Genomic DNA, 20,392 nt, shown 5'->3' on the forward strand with positions numbered 1-20,392 from the left:
GGCTTGGGCTGCCAGACTATGGCTTTTGCCTGAAATACTCTGACCAGAATATCCTGCCTTATCCTGCTGGTTAATGCAGCTCAGTGGCATTAAGAGGGAGCGCTCATCTCCCAAAGGCCAGCATGTCCCTGCTGCTATTTCAGGGCTTCTTGCCAAGAGAGGCTAGTGAGGTTTTATCACCCTTTACTTTCCCTCTGCAAAGCTGCAGGTGGGGGTTTAGGCTTGCACACAAAGTACAGGAATGCCGCTGTTTTCTCAGGACAGCAAAGGAGGAGGATGGCTTCTTTGGGAGTGGTTTGCTTTTCTATTTGTATTTACAGAGAACAAGTACAAACACCTGGATCTAAAAACAGGTTGAAGAGGAAGTTATTGGCACACAACAGGAGCAGAAATAAGGCGTGGGAAAGAGGGCACACATGGTCCGAACAGTTTAGCAGGAGACTGCAGCCTGCCTGTATTGGCACGAGTTATGTATATGAACACTGGCCTTAGACTCGGCCAGCGGAACTGGAGTGGAATATGCAGGGATGTATCACACCTAGCTTGAGGTGCATGAGGAGCTGTGTGAGGTCTGCACCTGCCCATGATGTGCCTCCCTTGAGTCAGCTATGCCATTAGCCCCCCCAACCCCTTGCTGAAACTCAGAAATTACAGCCAAAACAGACATACATCCAGAATTCAAAATAGTCTTAATTAAACTGCCAAATATATACAGGGACTGGTATTCTCATAGTGCAACAGGTAACGTGTATTTAACTTGTGCCATTTCCCTACTTCTCTCCGTTGCTGGGCAGAGGAACTGCCCTCTATGTAAACAGTAAAGAATCAATTTAAACAAGTATGGTCTGAGATAAGGTGATGAGACAAATGTCATGAATCCTGACAAAATATAAAGCAAATCAGCACATGAAGAGCTATCAATTGTCATCTGTCTCTAAGGAAGTCTAAGACTATACCTTCCACCTGTTAAAAATGGTTTTCTTCCTTTGGCTCAGCATAAAATGGTATTCACTGTGCATAAAAATAGTGCAAAGAAAGGGATTAAAGGAAAGTTTCTCTAGCAGAGAGAGGTATGACTAATAGAATTTAAGGTCAAAAGGGACCATTAAGATCATCTAGTCCAGGGGTAGGCAACCTATGGCACAGGTGCCAAAGGCAGCACGCGAGCTGATTTTCAGTGGCACTCACACTGCCTGGGTCCTGGCCACTGGTCTGAGGGGCTGTGCATTTTAATTTAATTGTAAATGAAGCTTTTAAACATTTTAAAAACTGTATTTACTTTACATACAACAATAGTTTAGTTGTATACTATAGACAGAGAAAGAGACCTTCTAAAAACACTAAAATGTATTACTAGCACACTGAACCTTAAATCAGAGTGAATAAATGAAGACTCGGCATAGCACTTCTGAAAGGTTGCCAACCCCTGATCTAGGCTGACCTCCTGCACAATGCACGCCACAGAATCTCACCCACCCACTCCTGTAACAAACCCCTAACCTATGTCTGAGTTAGTGAAGTCCTCAAATCATGGTTTAAAGACCTCAAGGTGCAGAGAATCCTCCAGCAAGTGACCCGTATCCCATGCTGCAGAGGAAGGCAGAAAACCTCCAAGGCCTCTGCCAATCTGCCCTGAAGGAAAATTCCTTCCTGACCCCAAATATGGCCATCTGTTAAACCCTGAGCATGTGGGCAAGACTCAGCAGCCAGCACCCAGGAAAATTCTCTGTAGTAACTCAGATCCCACCCCATCTAACATCCCATCACAGATCATTGGGCATATTTACCTGCTAATAATCAAAGATCAATTAATTGCCAAAATTAGGCTATCCCATCATACCATCCCCTCCATAAACTTATCAAGCTTAGTCTTGAAGCCAGATATATCTTTTGCCCCCACTACTCTCCTTGGAAGGCTGTTCCAGAACTTCACTCCTCTAATGGTTAGAAACCTTCGTCTAATTTCAAGTCTAAACTTCCTAGTGTCCAGGAAGTGGCCACACTGGTACTAAGCTTAAATAATTCCTCTCTCTCCCTGATATTTATCCCTCTGATATATTTATAAAGAGCAAGCATATCCCCCCTGAGCCTTCTTTTGGTTAGGCTAAACAAGCCAAGCTCTTTTGAGTCTCCTTTCATAAGACAGGCTTTCCATTCCTCAGATCATCCTAGTAGCCCTTCTCTGTACCTGTTCCAGTTTGAATTCATCCTTCTTAAACACGAGAGACAAGAACTGTACACAATATTCCAGATGAGATCTCACCAGTACCTTGTATAATGGTACTAACACCTCCTTATCTTTACTGGAAATACCTTGCCTGATGCATCCTAAAACTGCATTAGCTTTTTTAACAGCCATATCATGTTGGCGGCTCACAGTCATCCTGTGATCAACCAATACTCTGAGGTCCTTCTCCTCCTCTGTTACTTCCAACTGATGCACCCCCAATTTATAACCAAAATTCTTGTTATTAATCCCTAAATGCATGACCTTGCACTTTTCACTATTCAATTTCATCCTATTACTCCAGTTTACAAGGTCATCCAGATCTTCCTGTATGATATCCCGGTCCTTCTCTGTGTTAGCAATACCTCCCAGCTTTGTGTCATCCGCAAACTTTATTAGCACATTCTCACTTTTTGTGCCAAGGTCAGTAATAAAAAGGTTAAATAAGATTGGTCCCAAAACCGTTCCTTGAGGAATTCCACTAGTAACCTCCTTCCAGTCTGAAAGTTCACCTTTCAGTATGACCCATTGGAGTCTCCCCTTTAACCAGTTCCTTATCCACCTTTCAATTTTCACATTGATCCCCATCTTTTCCAATTTAACTAATAATTCCCCATGTGGAACCGTATCAAATGCCTTACTGAAATCGAGGTAAATTAGATCCACTGCATTTCCTTTGTCTAAAAAATCTGTTACCTTCTCAAAGAAGGAGATCAGGTTGGTTTGGCACGATCTACCATTTGTAAAACCATAGTGTATTTTGTCTCAGTTACCACTGACCTCAATGTGCTTAACTACTTTCGCCTTCAAAAATTTTTCCAAGACCTTACATACTACAGATGTCAAACTAACAAGCCTATAGTTACTCGGATCACTTTTTTTTCCCCTTTCTTAAAAATAAGAACTATGGTAGCAATTCTCCAGCCACACGGTACAACCTGAGTTTACTGATTCACTAAAAATTCTTGCTAATGGGCTTGCAATTTCATGTGCCAGTTCCTTTAATATCCTTGGATCAAGATTATCTGGGCCCTCTGATTTTGTCCCATTAAGCTATTCGAGTTTAGCTTCTACCTCGGATGTGGTAATATCTACCTCCATATCCTCATTCCCATTTGTCATCCTTCCATTATCCCTAAGCTCCTCATTAGCTTCATTAAAGACTGAGGCAAAGTATTTGTTTAGATATTGGGCCATGCCTAGATTATCCTTAACCTCCACTCCATCCTCAATATTTAGCGGTCCCACTTCTTTTTTTTCCTTCTTATTTATATGGCTATAGAACCTTTTACTATTGGTTTTAATTCCCTTTGCAAGGTCCAACTCTACATGGCTTTTGGCCTTTCTCACTTTATCCCTACATGTTCTGACCTCAATAAAGTAGCTTTCCTGGCTAATCTCTCCCATCTTCCACTCCTTGTAGGCTTTCTGCTTTTTCTTAATCACCTCTCTGAGATGCTTGCTCATCCAGCTTGGTCTACAACTCCTGCCTATGATTTTTTTTCCCTTTCTTGGGATGGAGACTTCTGATAGTTTCTGCAACTTTGACTTGAAGTAATTCCAGGCCTCCTCCACCTTTAGACCCACAAATTCTTCAGTCCAATCCACGTCCCTAATTTCCTTAAGTCTTTAAAAAGTTAGCCCTTTTGAAATCAAAAACCCTAGTCCCAGATCTATTTTTGTTTATCCTTCCATCTAGTTTGAACTGAACTAGCTCATGATCACTCGAACCAAGGTTGTCCCCTACAACCATTTCTTCTACGAGGTTCTCACTACTTACCAAAACCAAATCTAAAATGTCATCCCCTCTTGTTGGTTCTCCAACTACTTGGTGAAGGAATCCATCAGCTATCACATCCAGAAAAATCTGAGCCCTATTATTATTAACAACACTTGTCCTCCAGTCTATATCTGGGAAATTAAAGTCTCCTACGATCACACAATTCCCATTAGTGTTTACTTCATTAAAACTGTCTCTAGCCATATCCAAATCAGATCCCGGCAGTCTGTAGCACACCCCAAGCACTGTCTCAGGGGAGGCTCTAGTAGCTTTCTCTTTCTCAATGTGATTTTTGCCCAGACAGACTGTCTTATCTATTCCATCACTTCTTTTTTCTTTACAGTTTCCCTCATCATTGATATACAATGCTACTCCACCATCTTTGCCTTTATTTGTCTTTCCTAAAAAGCACATGGCCTTCAATACCTGTCCTCCAGTCATGACTACTATTCCACCATGTTTCTGTTATCTCTATAATATCCAGTTTCACTTCCTCCACCAGTAGCTCTAGGTCCTCCATTTTGTTACCTAGGCTCCTCATATTAGTGTACAAACATCTTAATTTTTGCCATTTGGCTTCACTGACATTCTTTACCTGATTAGGCACAGACATTCTACCACCAGTATCACCTATTATACTGGTATCTACACTACCCTTCCTCCTTATGTCCATTATCCTACCCATGGCTGTATCTTCTCTTACTTTTCTTCCCTCTCAATGTTAAATTCCGGCGTGGAGATTACTTGCGTATCTCCCAACCATCTCCCCCAAATTCCTAGTTTAAAGCTCTCTTAATCCGTTGTGCCAGCCTCCATCCTATAAAAGTCTATTTCCCTCCTTACTCAGGTGAAGTCCGTCCCGGGAGAACAGTCCTCTGTCCATGAATGCTTCCCAGTGGCCATACATCCCAAAGCCCTCCTGATAGCACCACTGCCTGAGCCATCTGTTGATCGCTATAATCTTGTCACACCTTTGTTGCCCTTCTCTAGGAACAGGCAGAATCCCACTGAAGATCACCTGAGCCTCCATTTCCTTAAGCGTCTTCTCCAGTCTAGCATAGTCTCCCTTGATATGTTCCAGGGAGAATCTAACCATATCATTTGTTCCCACATGAAGGACAATCAGCAAATTCTTTCCTGCTTCCATTAGGATCCTTTTCAGCCTCAGGTCCACATCCCGTATTTTAGCACCTGGCAGACAGCACACCCTTCTGTTCTCCAGATCAGCTCTAGTTATAGGCCTGTCTATTCTTCTCAGTAAGGAGTTCCCAGTCACGTAGACCTGCCTTTTCCTGGTGACAGTGTGATTCTCTGGTCTATCCCGTTCCCTCTGGCTGCAAGTCCTCCTGATTTCTATTGCCCCTTGCAATCCTCCGCAACCCATCCTGTATCCTCCTGGGGCTCATATTTGGTGTTGTCTCCATTGACTCTTCCCCTCTTATAGATTCATAGACTTAAGGTCAGAAGGGACCATTATGGTCATCTAGTCTGACCTCCTGCACAATGCACGCCACAGAATCTCACCCACCCACTCCTGTAACAAACCCCTAACCTATGTCTGACTTAGTGAAGCCCTCAAATCGTGGTTTAAAGACCTCAAGGTGCAGAGAATCCTCCAGCAAGTGACCCGTGCCCATGCTGCAGAGGAAGGCGAAAAACCTCCGGGGCCTCTTCCTATAGGACTAGCTGCTCTTCTCTTCTTCCTTGCCCTGTCACCTTCAGCGACCACCTGCTGTGCCCCTCTTCATTTTCCAACTCTGCGAACTTGTTCCTGAGCTCTATTTCTCCTGCACTGGCCCATCTTTTCCTCTGCCTGGTTCTCTTAGTCACATGCTTCCACCGTCCGCTTTCCTCATCCAGCAGTCTCCCCTCAGAATTCTTAGGTCCTGCTTCCATCTGCAAGTCTGAACTTTTCCCTTCAGCCTTATGTCTTTGCTCCACCATCCGCTTGAACGCCCTTCTAAACTCGACCAAAGTTTCCACCTGCATCTCCAGCCCTCGGATCTTTTCTTCCATCAGTTCTATCAGTCGACACTTCATGCAGACGAAACTCTTTTCAGGTACCCCCTCCAGGATCATATACATGCCACAGCTTCCACATCCAGTCATCCTCATTGTGTCTTTCACTGCTGCCTCTGTATTGGTCGTAGCCTTCCCACCTAAAACCTGTTAGTCCAGGAAACATAAACTGAAGCAAACCACCACCACCTACAGCAAAACAAACTCCCAACAGGCACCAGAACATCAGCAGACCACCACCCACTCCCTTCACTAGCCTGTCAATTCCTGTGCCTAGGTCTCTGTCTCTGCCGCAAACTCCCGTTTACAGCTCTGTTTGCTGGCTCCTGTGTCGCTGCAGCTGTCTATAACAATTCAATGGCTGGAAGCTGAAACTAGATGAATTCAGCCTGGAAATAAGGCATACATTTTTAACAGAGTTATTAAGGATTGGAATAATTTACCAAGGGTCATGGTAGATTCTCCATCACTGATAATTTGTAAATCAAGATTTACAAGATCTTCTAAAAGATATTCTCTAGGAATTATTTTGGGGAACTTCTATGGCTTGTGTTATTCAAGAGATCATACTAGATAATATATTTCTGGGGGGAATGCTGCACCAAAAATTAAAAATTCTACACACAGTCTTTTAAAATCCTGCATATTTTATTTGTCAAAAACACAAAATCACAGCAGTTTCAATTATTTTGGCAATTTATTTCAAAATATCTGTCAGCAAGTAGGTCTGACAATACAGCCAACAACAACAAAAAATCAGGAATTTGTTTTTTGACAAATAGATTCCTTACTAAGCATATTAATACAGAACTTGATGTATCTTTGTTAACAGTTATCTTCTCTTTCAGTGAAATTAAATATTTAATTTAAACAAAGTTATTATACAAACTAACAACCTGGCCTAAGAGGGCACCAGCATCCGCAAGTACTGTTTTGTGTGTCTGTCGTGTTAGTCCAAGTTCAAGCTAGTGTGTGTACCGTAAGGGTTTTTGGATCATGCCACTAGCAGGAGTGATGTTGGTGAGTTAGCGGTAGTTTAGCTATAGGATAGTAGATGGTTAGCATGGGGGAAGGAAGACCTAGGGTAGAGTGTGTGTGTGGGTGGGCTGAGTCATGTACATGGTTCACCAGCCAACACCCTTTTGTCTCCAGAAGTGGTATACATGTCCCTGTGCCAGGCGCAAACAGGAGCGCTGGGTGTGTGTGTGTGCACGCAGTGATAGGTAGGAGCGCTGTGTGTGTGTGCGCACACGCGCAGTGATAGGTACGAGCACTGGGGGGGTGCGTGTACATGTGCAGTAGATAGCGCTGAGGGTGTGTGCGCACTGATAGATGGAGCACGGGGTGCGTGAGTGTGCAGCGATAGGTGGGCACACGGGGGTGTATGCGCACATGTGCATGCGCAGTGATAGGTGGGAGCACTGGTGTGTGTGTGCACGCGCGTGCAGTAGTAGCTGGGAGCGGAGAGGGGTGGGTTCAGGCTGGCAGGGAATATAAAAGGGGGGGGAGGCACCACTAGGGTCACGAGTCACAACCAGTTTAATTTAACAGTACACCATAAGGTTTTTACACTGAGCCTCACTGCTCAAGCAGCAGAAGTGCCCATGTGTGTTCAAAGACACTATATGTATATGTAACTAATATTTGAAACAAGCAAAACTGGGAAAGGAAGCATTTTGGTGGAAATCTCAAAATCTGCATGACAAAATAAAATTCTGCAGGAAACATTAATTCTGCATTGCGCAGAGGTGCAGAATTCTAGCAGGAGTAAAAAGAGTCCCTTCTGGCCCTGGAATTTATGAAAATTAGAATGGAAAAATAAGTTTCTAATCTACAGATACTGTTTAAAAGCATGACTAAATAACTAAATTATTTATTGAAAGTTACATATGTAATTGAAAGATGCGCCCATGAGGCAGCCATAGATGGCCTGTTTGAAGACAAGATGATCAGAGCTGCAGTCAGACACAAAGCATCAGGGTTTCCCCCCCGACCCCTCTTTTACTTTAAAAATAGTTTTCCTGAGGGAGAATGGGGGAGGGGAGAGAATAGAAATTACTTTTAAAAAGAGTTGTGAAAGTGTTGTGCTGTTCCCTGTTTGTCTGCAGCTCTGATCTTCCTACTCCTGGATGATTGTATTTCAGTGGTAGGAGACTGGGATGTTTCTACTCTATTTGGGTTCTTATATTACACTCATCCTTTTGTGTAAAGCATCTAATTTTGCTCTACGAGAGCTGCTATGGGAAGATAGGAAGTTTATTCACTTGCCATGACCGAGTTTGACTCCCTCTCTTAGGTGGGTTTACTCTGAGGATGAAACAAAAATATTTTACAGACCCACTTACCAGCTCATGTGTTTCCTGTGGCTCAGTTGAGACTGTGCAGACTCTGGATCTTCCCTTCCTCTGAGACAAGATACTGACTAGTCGGCATCCAGGATTTTCCCACTCACTGGGGCTCCTCCTGCTTCTCCAGTTTGGGTCCTTATCTGAAGAAAACTTATTAGCCTGCTCTACCTCTCAGAGGAGAGTCTCTCATCAAAACCTGCCAGGATGGGGATCTGTGTGGTCTCCATTGAGCCATGGAAAGCAAATTAGAAGTGGGGAGTATGATTGGTCTTTCAGTGGCTGGGCTCTGTTTAGCTGTACACCCTATAGAAAGACACCCAAGGAAGGGAGATAAGAGTTGGCTGAATGAGAAGAGGGAGCCACTGGCTGATGGAGGAGGGAGAAAGAGAACCTGACCCCTTCTGAGTACAAAGCTTTTCAAATGGAAACCCTACTATAAGCAACTATACTCAACGGCCATGACCCTAGCCAATAGTGTCTAGTGAAAGAGTACAGGGAACACCAGGTGGCAGTTATGGACATTTCCCTGCTCTGGACTAGGAGGTAACTCCAGTGTCATGGGCTGTAAGTCTCACTGGCAGAGAACTTTGTGGCCTCATAAGCCTCCTGGTTACCAGGATGCATCTGAACACCATGAGGCCTCTTCCAGGGTTTGGGGAAAGATGGAAATAGGGGATCCATTTCACCTGAAGGCTTCTGGTCTGTCTAGTTACCTTGGAGGGCCATGCTGAAGCTCAAGGTGTGCCTGACATTTCCTTCCTGGATTAGGACAAGACAGATACTTAGATATATGGATCAGAGGAGAGGAGGATTGGACTTTTGGCAAAAACAGGGACACGTGCAAAGGACATCTTTGTCATTAGGGAATATCAAATAGGGAAGACTACAGGCAAATGCAGGTAGCTCTTCCATTCTGTTCTACTCCCCAGGGTTATTGTTACTCAGGAACTATCTTCAGGATGAGGGACTGCAGAGCTATGAAGCAGAGGTTTGTATAACCTGAGAACAAGTATTAGACTCCTCAAAGACACTGGGCGAATAACTGAAGAGTAGACTCAGTAATTATGATACCAGGTAAGAGGATCTCCTGATCCCCAAACAAACTAACTCCTGAACACAGTGGCAAGAACCCTGAGCAAGGTCAGAGACAAGGCCTTTGATGGAAACCCTCAGGAAATGAAAGATGGCGGTCACTCTGGTCCAACTAACTGGGGGGGGGGCGGTCGGGACTTTTACCTGCATCATCTGGAACAGAACCATCCACACGATCGACTGCAAAAGAAATCGTCATTTTTGCTGTTGGTACAGCAGCATCAGAGCCACCCTATAACAAAATGTACAACTCCTTTAAGAGTGTCTTATTGCAAACCAGGCTGAGACATTTTGGCGTCAGGGCCTGAATAAGTTACTGGGCTCTGCTGACAAAGGTCTTGGCACAGGAACATCGGACTGCTAATCCCTTGGAAAAGCATCAGCGGGTCCAACATAGCAAGGCTGCCAGTCTCAGGCAACTAGGATTAACGGAGTCCCTATGACATACAGTTTTCTTCAGACTCCTCCATGTGAGTGCTGAGAAGAGGGAAAGTACATGCCAAGACAAACATTGCAAGGAAAAGCAAACATGGACTAGTCTAGTATTGCTAGTATGGGTAGCTGCTGCCAAAAAGAGAACATTTGTTGGTAAGAGGGTAGTTACTGTGATGATTCCCCATTTCTTAGAATGGGTAGATTGGTGGGGAATTCAGTAAAACACCTCACCAACCCATGCCCAAAGGAGCATTCCAAACTTTCTTGAGACTCTTCTAGTGGGATCTAGGGCTCAGCTCTCTAAGGGAGATTGCCACTCCCCTCTACTGAAATGCAGGCAACTGGAAAGTCACACAAACTTGAAGAATCACTGGCTAATCAGATCTTTTTACTAAGGTTGTGCTTGGGACCTAAGGGTATGGCTACACTTGAAATTTCAAAGCGCTGCCGCGGCAGCGCTTTTAAGTGTGAGTGTGGTCAGAGCTCTCCCAACGCTGCACGTAAACCACATTCCTTACGGGTGTAGCTTGCAGCGCTGGGAGCCGTGCTCCCAGCGCTGCAGCACTGACTACACTGAGGCTTTACAGTGCTGTATCTTGCAGCGCTCAGGGGGGTGTTTTTTCACACCCCTGAGCGTGAAAGTTGCAGCGCTGTTAAGTGCCAGTGTAGCCAAGCCCTAAGTCAGTCTCTAGACCAGCACGGGCAAACTTTTTGGCCTGAGGGCCACATCTGGGAATAGAAATTGTATGGCAGGCCATGAATGCTCACAAAATTGGGGTTGGGGTCCAAGAGGGGGTGAGGCCTCTGGTTGGGGGTGCAGGCTCCAGGGTGGGGCCAAAAATGAGTTCAGGGTACAGGAGGGGGCTCCAGGCTAGGGTGTGGGGGGTTGAGTGCTCCAGCTGGGGATGCAAATGAGAATTTAGGGTGTAGGAGAGTGCACCGGGCTGGGACAGAGGGCAGGAAGGGGATCGGGGCTGGAGATAAGGGGTTTGGGGGGAGGCTCCGTGGTGCAGGCTCCAAGCAGCGTTTACCTCAAGCAGCTCCTGGAAGCAGTGGCATATCTCTTCTCCAGCTCCTATGGGGAGGCATGGCCAGGCAGCTATGTGCTGCCTCGTCCGTGGGCATTGCCCCTGCAGCTCCCATAATTTTTGGCAGGCAATCACCAACCTGGAATTTAGCCAGGACACTTTACTGCCATCACTCTTGAAGAGTACCACAGGTTCTTTAAAATTAGCTCGAGTTTAATAAGTTTAAAAGTGTTTTAAAAGGGATCATTCAAGCTCAAAAGCTAATTCAGTATTCAAATATATCATGATGCCACAATTAGCAGGTAGTAAATGCCCAAGCCAAAAATGCTGTAAACCAGTAGTTCCTTAACTTTTCAGTCTCATCTCTCTCTCCTCCCCACAACCCAGGTGGGGCTGGACAGGGCTAAGGGGGGGCCAAGGCTGGGGACATATCTGGGTCCGGGAGCAGAGTCACAGCTGAGCCTCAGGCCAGAGTCAAAAGCAGAGCCCCAGCTATGGCTCAAGCAAAGTGGGGCTGGGTGGCACTCCCACTCTGCCCCCCATCAGGGCTGGCCCAGGCCTGAATGTTCCTCCACTCCTCCCTAGAGGGGCATGTCCCAGTTTGAGGACCTCTGCTGTAGACAGGGTGTTCATCACAGGAAGTCCAACTGCCTCATGAATTAGGGAGCGAAAGCACTATCGTATTATTTTTGTTACACTCTGAAGTGGATACAACTGCTTCTATGGCCACAGTACAAAAACGGTAAGGACCCTGGTGCCAACCTAGTAAAAGTTATACTGTAGAACCAGAGTTACGAACACCAGTTACAAACTGACCAGTTTGGAATCAGAAGTTCACAATCTGGCAGCTGCAGAGACCAAAAACATCAAATACAGTAAAATCCTGTGTTAAAAGTAAACTTCCTTTTAAACTTCCCCTTAATTTTTTTAGTAACTTTCTGTGCTTGTTTCACTTAAATTAAGATGTGTGAAAGCATTTTTCTTCTGCATAGTAAAGTTTCAAAGCTGTATTTAAGTCAGTTTTCAATTGTAAACTTTTGCAAGAACCATAACATTTTGTTCAGTGAGAGTTACAACTTCCATTCCCAAAGTATTTGTAACGGAGGTTCTACTGTACATCCAGTCAGACTCAAACCAACTTTTTTCCCATTTTAGCCTTTCAGTCAAGTGGGACAGGATTCCTCATCTCCACACTCCTCCAAGCCTCTATCAGATCTTGCTTTTCAGTTTAAGCAAACATCCCTCCTGCCCCCAATATGTAATTTGTATCCAAAGCAATATGTCAACAGAAAAGTAGGTAACCACCATGTCAGATACTGCCAACTATTAATGATCCCTCAAATGCCAGTAACAGAAAATATGCCACAGCTGTTCTGAATACAAGCATTTGTTTTGGGCTGACTAGCATGATCAGAACAAACTGTTACATCAGTAACAGCCTGATGACTACATCTAAATCAGCTCCCTTTCCAATCAAATTTAGCTTAAATTGGGGCTCTAGAGGTAGACTATCTAAAGCTATTCCAAGTAGTAACAGATCCCCCTAATGCCAAAAATAAACATTTATCAAGTTGTGATGCCTATCTTAAATGGACAGCATCAACTTGGAAAATTACTTGTCTGCAAATTTTGTAGCTAGTATACCTCTAAACAAGAAGCTACTAAGTTGGGGGGAACCGCAACATTTTGTAATTGTTATCTAGTCACTTCCTGTTGCTGCAAAAGCAAACGTAGAAAAAAGCATTTTCTTGAAACTACTGCAGCTTTTTCTTTACATGTTCACATTGTTCCCTTTAAGGATTGATACGTAGTACATTTTTCAGATACTTCAACATTGCAGTTGTGTCCTAGCTCATGGGAGTCTTCCTGTATGACTACTGTTGTCATATGCACTGACTCCAGGCTGGCATAGGTCACAAATAAATGAATCAATCAAGTAGATTAAGGGCCAAAGCCTGAAAACAGTGCCAAGCAGCAAAGTGCATTCGGAAAGTGACAGTATTCTGGGTCTTCCAAATTATAAACCACTTGTCCTCCCCTCCAAACTCATATCCCAGTTTGCTTGTATTCCCTGAATTCTACACCAGCAGCAGCTCTATACTGTATAGTATCTCCATTCCATTAGCTAGTGAGTCCAGGAGACTACCAAACTCTTGGTTATAAAGACAGCCAGGGTCTGTAGTGAGAAAATTGGTCTGGTCTTTCAAATGCACCCCCCTCTCCCCCCAAACACACAAAAGCCAACTACTATTAAATAATTTATTAGGCAGTAATACACAATTTAGCATCAAGCTCTTATGTACATGGCACATAAAACTTCTACTCTGACTACCCTATTCAGGGACTTTAGCTCTTTTGCCCTTGGCCTTGCGGACCTCTTCAATCAAATCTTTCAAATACTGGATTTCTTTGCTCAGGGAATCTGCCTTCTCCTTCAGTGCCTCATTCTTCTGCTCTAGCTCTCTGCACTCCCCAGACAATGCCTCCTGTTCTGCCCTTTTCTTCTGCCGATAACGTGTGGCAGCTGTCTTATTCTGCTCCATCTTCTTCAGTTTCTTATCAGCTCTTTTTTCTCCCTTCACCTTTGCTGAAACTATCTTCTCAGCAGCTTGATCATATGGTTTGGGCCGCACAGATTCACAAATGGGGTCTGTGGCAAACTGGCTGTCAGTGAGAGATTCTACAGAGGTGGTTGGACTGTGTTGGGGGGTCCCCAGATAAGACTCTGGGCTCATGCATATTCCACTATCATCTGAGTGGGCTTCCTCCTCTTTCTCCAACTTGGGGACCACCACCACAAATGTGGTGGCTTCTGACTTTCTGTCTCCTTCCAGTACATCAACTTCACTGCCTAGATCTAAACTAAAAGAATGGTCTGGAGTGGAAGTCAGGGACCCTGGGGAGAGGGGAAGAGACAGAAGGAGGGTGAGTGAGGCCACCTGATCTACTCCAATTGAAGATTCAGGGTGATGGATAATTGGGTCAGTTATCAGTGGAGGTTCCTTGTTGTCAATTTCCTGGGTAGGAGGGTCTAATAGATCACACGTGTCTTCCAACGTGGCAATGAGCTCGTCTGGAGAGACGGTGGCTTCCAAGTCATCCATTCCTAACAGGGCATCAAAGTCAAATTCCTTCAGATCCATCTTCTCCACCATCCAATCCATGCCTGAGAAGGCATCCTCTGCAACACAAGGAAACTTAATTACCATAAAAGTACAACCGTCTCTCACACAATCAACTCAAGCCTTATGCAAAATATTTTGTATCTGGAGTTTTTTCAGATTTTTTTCCTCTATCCATTCCCTAGTTGCTAAACTTTTTCACATGCCAACTTGACAAAATCTAGTACTCGCAGCAGATTCTGCCGCCATCACTTTCACACATTCTGCACAGTACAGCCTGCTCAGGCCTAATTTTTAGGTCTGACCCAGACTGGACCCAAGCCCACCTAACCCTGAGAGGGTCAAACTGTTTTCTAACCTAACCCCAACCCAGCACCACCACTGCTTCATGCCCAATGGGTCAGCTCTCCTTCATCTGCCTCTTGTGGCATGAAGAGGCTGCATGCATCAGCAACTTCATGGCTCTGCTCCTGCCACCCACTAGCATGTGAGAGACTGATATGCACACTCACTGTACTGTGGAATGAGGTTTCTGGCAGAACCAAGAAGCTGCACCAACCTGACTCCAAGAGGGTTGGGTTGTTTTTCTACCTGATACTTGTCATTTGTCTGGGATGGGTTGTAGGGCTCTACTATACAGGCCAAAATAACCCTGAGAGTGACTTATGACATTCCATTTCTCTCTGGCTCCTCCAGTCTCTACATTGGAATTGAAGTGTTCAGGGAGAGACTTTAAGAGATAAGTGAAAGCAAATGACAGCAACATTCCCACATCTTGTGGGATCCTTCCCCCAAGTATAGGCTTCTGAACCATATGTGGAACATGGAGGAAGATGCTCTTGATTCTAAACAGACACAGCTGTTTCATCCACCTAAAGAGCTCACTGGTTAATTACAACAACAGCAGAATGTTACGTGATATGCAAATACTTCCTGACAGGACATTTGATGTGAACACCTAGTCTAAACTGATCCAAGCCGATATATTTCCTGTGTGAAAAAAGTAATGCCTTACCCTGGCTGTTATCTGTGATTTTGCCCAAACTATCCAGAGCCAGCCAGTTGGAGGAGACTGCCTTAGCCTTGTCGCTGGAGAACCCATGCGAACAGAGGGGCTTGGCCACCTCCAGGTAGTCATCTAGAAGTCCTAGGCTTTCCTCAGCCACCAAAGACGACTGGTTGAAGGGGGATAGAAAACCCCCCAACAGCATCTCGTTGGTCAAGAGGTTCATCTTGGTCAAGTTTTAATGCTTTTTTGTCAAAGAGTGTAGATGAGTAGGTGTCTTTGTCAATTACAGCAATGCTGCTGTGAGGTGCTTTGAAAAACCTGGAGCAAAGATAAAAGATCATTTGTTATATAGCAGATGCACCCATTTCTGTTTGATTTGACTTAAATACTGAATGTTCTCTACCAGTGTAAAAATGTTAATTTAAAGAAAACAAAAAAATCCACTATCAAAATCATGTTATGGAACACTAAGCAGACTAGGGTTGTTTCCCTTTTCAGGATCTCACTTTTCCTGTCAGACATATTCTTTGCTTTTTGATCCCTTCCTGCCCATCTCAGAATCCTATCCCCACAACAGTGCCATCTGGTAACTACTAAAATGGTGCTCATTAAATCTTAAAAAGGGCCACTTAAGTTTGGCCACTTAAGTTTCCTCATGACCAAATATGGTCATCTCTACTGCTAGAGCCACACCCACCATTCTGCTGTGACTCACCCATAGCAGGACTCATGCGCCTATGCCAAACTGCAGCCATTTCATGTTCCTGCCCGCGTGCCTCTTTCCCCACCCTATAAATAGGCAGCCATTTTGTGTATCCTGCCACGTTTCCACTGGGGCTACTCTGACAGCAGCTTGCATCTAACAGATTAAAGCCTGCCCAGAATCCGCAGGGGCAGAGCGGCACTAAATAGCTCGGATTCCCAGCCAGTGACCAGGGGAGGGAAAGTCTTACGGCACAGACAAAAAGGGGACATTTAAGGATGACATGGGCTGTCGCCTGGAACCCCAGGCAGGGATAACAATAGCGGGGAGGTTGGGTGAGAGCTGAACGAGCATCATTTGCGCTTGCAGCCGCAGGATTCCGCCCGAGAGCAGAGCCCTGCGGACCCGCGCGCCTCCAGAGGCTCGGGGTGGAGAGAAGGCGAGACAGCTCGCGAGGCTCCAGACTCACGTGCCGACACACTCCCCACCCCCACGATCCAGGATGGACCGCTCCTGCCCTGCCTGTGAGGAATGGTTTCTCCCCGGGCTAAGAGGGTCACAGGAATTCACCCCCCCACACACACACACGCAACTCGCTCACCCCCCTAACGGGATGGAAACGCGCAATGGAACGTTCAGAACGTGTCGAGGGGACCGTACCAACCCCCCCACCCCCTTCGCGAGAGACTAACCCCCTCGCTACGCACTGCACCATTCTAAGCCCCCACCCCCGGACCGGGGAGAAACCATTCGCCAACATGGGGGAGGCCTTCTCAGCTCCCTAGTCCCCTGCCCCCACCCCCGTACTCACGCCATGGTTGCAGACGCCGGGGATGGGCCGAGGACGCCGCTGCTGTTGCTGCGCCCGCTGCACTGGCCGATGCCGCTGCTGGCCCTGCCGCCCTTACAAAGCCATGGCGGCGGCGGCGGCCTGGCTGGCCGGGTGGGTCCGAGCTGCGCCCACACACATACAATCTCAAGGGGCCCTAGACAGACAGACAATGAGAGAGCGCGCCTCACGCTCCCCGCTTATATAGCGCCCGCCGTCTTGCGTCTAACAAAATGAGATCCGGTAAGACTGTATCCTTCCGCCAGATTCACCGCGCGCTCAAAACTGTCTGTGCCACTGGAAAGGCTCTGCGCCCAGGTGCCTTCCCCTGCCTGGCTAAAGACACCAAGTCTCCTGGTCTCGCACACGGCAGAGATCGGGGCTAGCGAACACGCGTCAAAAGTAATACACGGACTATATTATATGCCACACAGACACTGTACCGCATTGTCTCAAAGTGACGTCACACAGAGACAGAGGCGGGGCCTCACCACTGAGCCTGGCCAAAAACCGCAGGGAATACCACGTGGGCTTGCAGAGCGCTGATTGGCTGATACCGCGCGTTCACGTGTGATGCGAGCTACCATTGGTTACGGCGAGAGAAAGACGCAAATAGCGGGACCCGGAGATAGGGGAGGGAATGCGGGAATGGGATGAATGGCGGGTGGGCAGGCCCAGGAGGCCTGTGCGGAGAACGGGGTGCTGCAACGTGTGCGGCCCTGCGCGCCTTGCCAGCCTCCCCATACCCCTCCCCCTGCAGTGCCAGCCCTGCCTCCCCACTGCCCACTCGCTGCTGTGCCAGCCCTGCCCCCACTGCCCCCTTCCTGCTGTGCCAGTCCTGCCCCTCCTTCCCGTGCTGTGCCAGCCCTGCCCCCACTGCCCCCTCTCCTGCTGTGCCAGCCCTGCCCCCACTGCCCCCTTCCTGCTGTGCCAGTCCTGCCCCTCCTTCCCGTGCTGTGCCAGCCCTGCCCCCACTGCCCCTCTCCCCTGCTGTGCCAGCCCTGCCCCCACTGCCCCCTCTCCTGCTGTGCCAGCCCTGCCCCTCCTTCCCGTGCTGTGCCAGCCCTGCCCCCACTGCCCCCTCTCCTACTGTGCCAGCCCTGCCCCCACTGCCCCCTACCCTGCTGTGCCAGTCCTGTCCCTCCTTCCCCTGCTGTGCCAGCCCTGCCCCCACTGCCCCCTCTCCTACTGTGCCAGCCCTGCCCCCACTGCCCCCTACCCTGCTGTGCCAGTCCTGTCCCTCCTTCCCCTGCTGTGCCAGCCCTGCCCCCACTGCCCCCTCTCCTACTGTGCCAGCCCTGCCCCCACTGCCCCCTACCCTGCTGTGCCAGTCCTGTCCCTCCTTCCCCTGCTGTGCCAGCCCTGCCCCCACTGCCCCCTACCCTGCTGTTCCAGCTCTGCCCCTCTTTCCCCTTGATGAGTGTGGTTCTGGCCTAGTTCTGCTTAGCACCTCAGTTCAGCTTAGCAATAACATAGCAAGGCCTACTGGTTAATTTACTGGCTAGGTAGACAGGCCAGCACAGACATCTGTGTGACCTTGCTAGATAAGAGAATGCTTGTAGAGGCTGGGAAAGAAAAATGCTTACAGACACTTTTTAAAGTAACATGTATTCTTCTTTGTACTAAGCATGAAGTTATCAAGAAGTAACAGTTCTTTGTTTTGTATGCTGGGAACAAATGCTGGGAAGGTACAGTGATGATGCGACAGAATAGCTAATAAAAAGCAGTTTCAATTTGTGAAGGGGGGGCTGGTTCTGTATGGAGTGAGATGGGCAGTTCTCTGTTGTATGGCATGCTACAATAAAGAACTTGATAGTGGGATTCTTGCTCATCGTTGCCTGTCTCTTTGCTGTCGGACAACGAAACCTGACCGTCCTGGATAAGAGAGATCCCCGACACCCTGCTGTGCCAGCCCTACCTCCACTGCCCTTCTCCCCTGCTGTGCCAGCCCTGCTCCTCCTTCCCCTGCTGTGCCAGCCCTTCCCCCACTGCCCTTCTCCCCTGCTGTGCCAGCCCTACCTCCACTGCCCTTCTCCCCTGCTGTGCCAGCCCTACCTCCACTGCCCTTCTCCCCTGCTATGCCAGCCCTGCCCCTCCTTCCCCTGCTGTGCCAGCCCTGCCTCCACTGCCCCTCCTTCCCCTGCTGTGCCAGCCCTACCTCCACTGCCCTTCTCCCCTGCTGTGCCAGCCCTACCTCCACTGCCCTTCTCCCCTGCTGTGCCAGCCCTGCCCCTCCTTCCCCTGCTGTGCCAGCCCTGCCTCCACTGCCCCTCCTTCCCCTGCTGTGCCAGCCCTACCTCCACTGCCCCCACTGCCCCTGCTGTGCCAGCCCTGCCCCCACTGCCCCTCCTTCCCCTGCTGTGCCAGCCCTACCTCCACTGCCCCTCCTTCCCCTGCTGTGCCAGCCCTGCCCCTCCTTCCCCTGCTGTGCCAGCCCTGCCCCCACTGCCCCTCCTTCCCCTGCTGTGCCAGCCCTACCTCCACTGCCCCTCCTTCCCCTGCTGTGCCAGCCCTGCCCCTCCTTCCCCTGCTGTGCCAGCCCTACCTCCACTGCCCTTCTCCCCTGCTGTGCCAGCCCTGCCCCTCCTTCCCCTGCTGTGCCATCCCTGCCAACCCTGCCCCTCCTTCCCCTGCTGTGCCAGCCCTGCCCCCACTGCCCCTCCTTCCCCTGCTGTGCCAGCCCTTCCCCCACTGCCCCTCGCCCCTGCTGTGCCAGCCCTGCCTCCCCACTGCCCCCTCCCTGCTGTGCCAGCCCTGCCCCTCTCCCCAGTGTGCCAACCCTGCCTCCCACTGCCCCTCGCCCCTGCTTTGCCAGCCCTGCCCCCACTCCCCCTCTCCCCGCTGTGCCAGCCCTGCCCTCCACTGTCCCTCTCCCCACTGTGCCATCAATGCCCCCCTGCTCTCCTACTGTCCCTCTCCCCAGTTTCATCGCTGCCCCCAGCACCCCCCACTGTGCCAACCCAGCCCTCAGCACCACCTTACTTTCCCTTGATTCTCTCCCTTCAATGCCAGCCCTCTTTCTCACTGTGCCAGCCCTGCCCCCCACCTTCCTTTGCTCCCCCTGCTGTGCCAGCCTTGCCCCCGCTGCTCCTCCCTCACTTTGCCAGCCCTGCCCCCCAGTATCCTTGTTGCCCCTCTCCCCACTATGCTGTCCTTCCCCCCCACTGCTTCTCGCTTCCCCTTGGCCCTCCCCTTCTGCTGTGCCAGCGTTCCCCTCCAGTGCACCCTTCCTCCCCCGCCATGCTAGCTTTGCCCCCCTTTTGCTCCCCCATGGCCCCTTCCCCAGCTGTGCCAGCCCTGCCACCACACCTTCCCTTGCTCCCCCATGGGCCCTCTCCCCACTGTGCCAGCCCTGTCCTCCACTTTCCTTGCTGACTCAGGTGTATTCAGTTATAAGAAGATGTTTTTGCATACCACCAACCTTAGAACCTCAGCCTGGGCTCTGGGAGTCAAGCTGGGTTTTTGGCTGCTGAGGCATCATCAGGAAGAAAGGTTTTGCAGGCCAAACTTGTGCCATCAGCCACTTTTGGCAGCAGCTGTATTGTCTTCAAGTTATGGCCTTAGCAACACGGTGTTGAAGCCAATGGCCTTCATTGGGTTTGCACAGCTGTAACTCACTGGAACTTAGTAAACAATTTTACTGATAACTCACAAGGACAAATTCCCTCCAGCTCCCACACTCAGCCCTGCAGAGCCAGCACAAGAGCAAGCTAAGAGCAAGAAAGCAGTACAACCTTATCATCACTAAAGTCAGCATAAATTACTCTGAATGCTGAATGGAAAGGTACTAGGTATACAAG

At 48.4% G+C, this 20,392-nt stretch overlaps 2 protein-coding genes across 2 annotated transcripts; both read right to left on the reverse strand.

The window, feature by feature from the left end:
- Positions 1–5,645: 5,645 nt before the first annotated feature.
- Positions 5,646–13,074, reverse strand: LOC127030987 (uncharacterized). The gene is made up of 4 exons (XM_050917668.1): positions 10,933–13,074; positions 9,611–9,698; positions 8,372–8,514; positions 5,646–6,173 (listed from the first exon to the last, which is right to left on the reverse strand). The coding sequence occupies exons 2-4, from the start codon at positions 9,663–9,665 to the stop codon at positions 5,682–5,684; spliced, it is 690 nt and encodes a 229-aa protein (XP_050773625.1). The 5' UTR covers positions 9,666–9,698; positions 10,933–13,074; the 3' UTR covers positions 5,646–5,681.
- A 100-nt stretch (positions 13,075–13,174) lies between these two features.
- ATF4 (activating transcription factor 4) lies at positions 13,175–16,764 on the reverse strand. The gene is made up of 3 exons (XM_050917573.1): positions 16,575–16,764; positions 15,067–15,378; positions 13,175–14,110 (listed from the first exon to the last, which is right to left on the reverse strand). The coding sequence occupies exons 2-3, from the start codon at positions 15,281–15,283 to the stop codon at positions 13,263–13,265; spliced, it is 1,065 nt and encodes a 354-aa protein (XP_050773530.1). The 5' UTR covers positions 15,284–15,378; positions 16,575–16,764; the 3' UTR covers positions 13,175–13,262.
- Positions 16,765–20,392: the final 3,628 nt, after the last annotated feature.

The sequence above is a fragment of the Gopherus flavomarginatus genome, chromosome 1, assembly GCF_025201925.1.
Source record: "Gopherus flavomarginatus isolate rGopFla2 chromosome 1, rGopFla2.mat.asm, whole genome shotgun sequence".
Taxonomy (NCBI): Eukaryota; Metazoa; Chordata; order Testudines; family Testudinidae; genus Gopherus; species Gopherus flavomarginatus.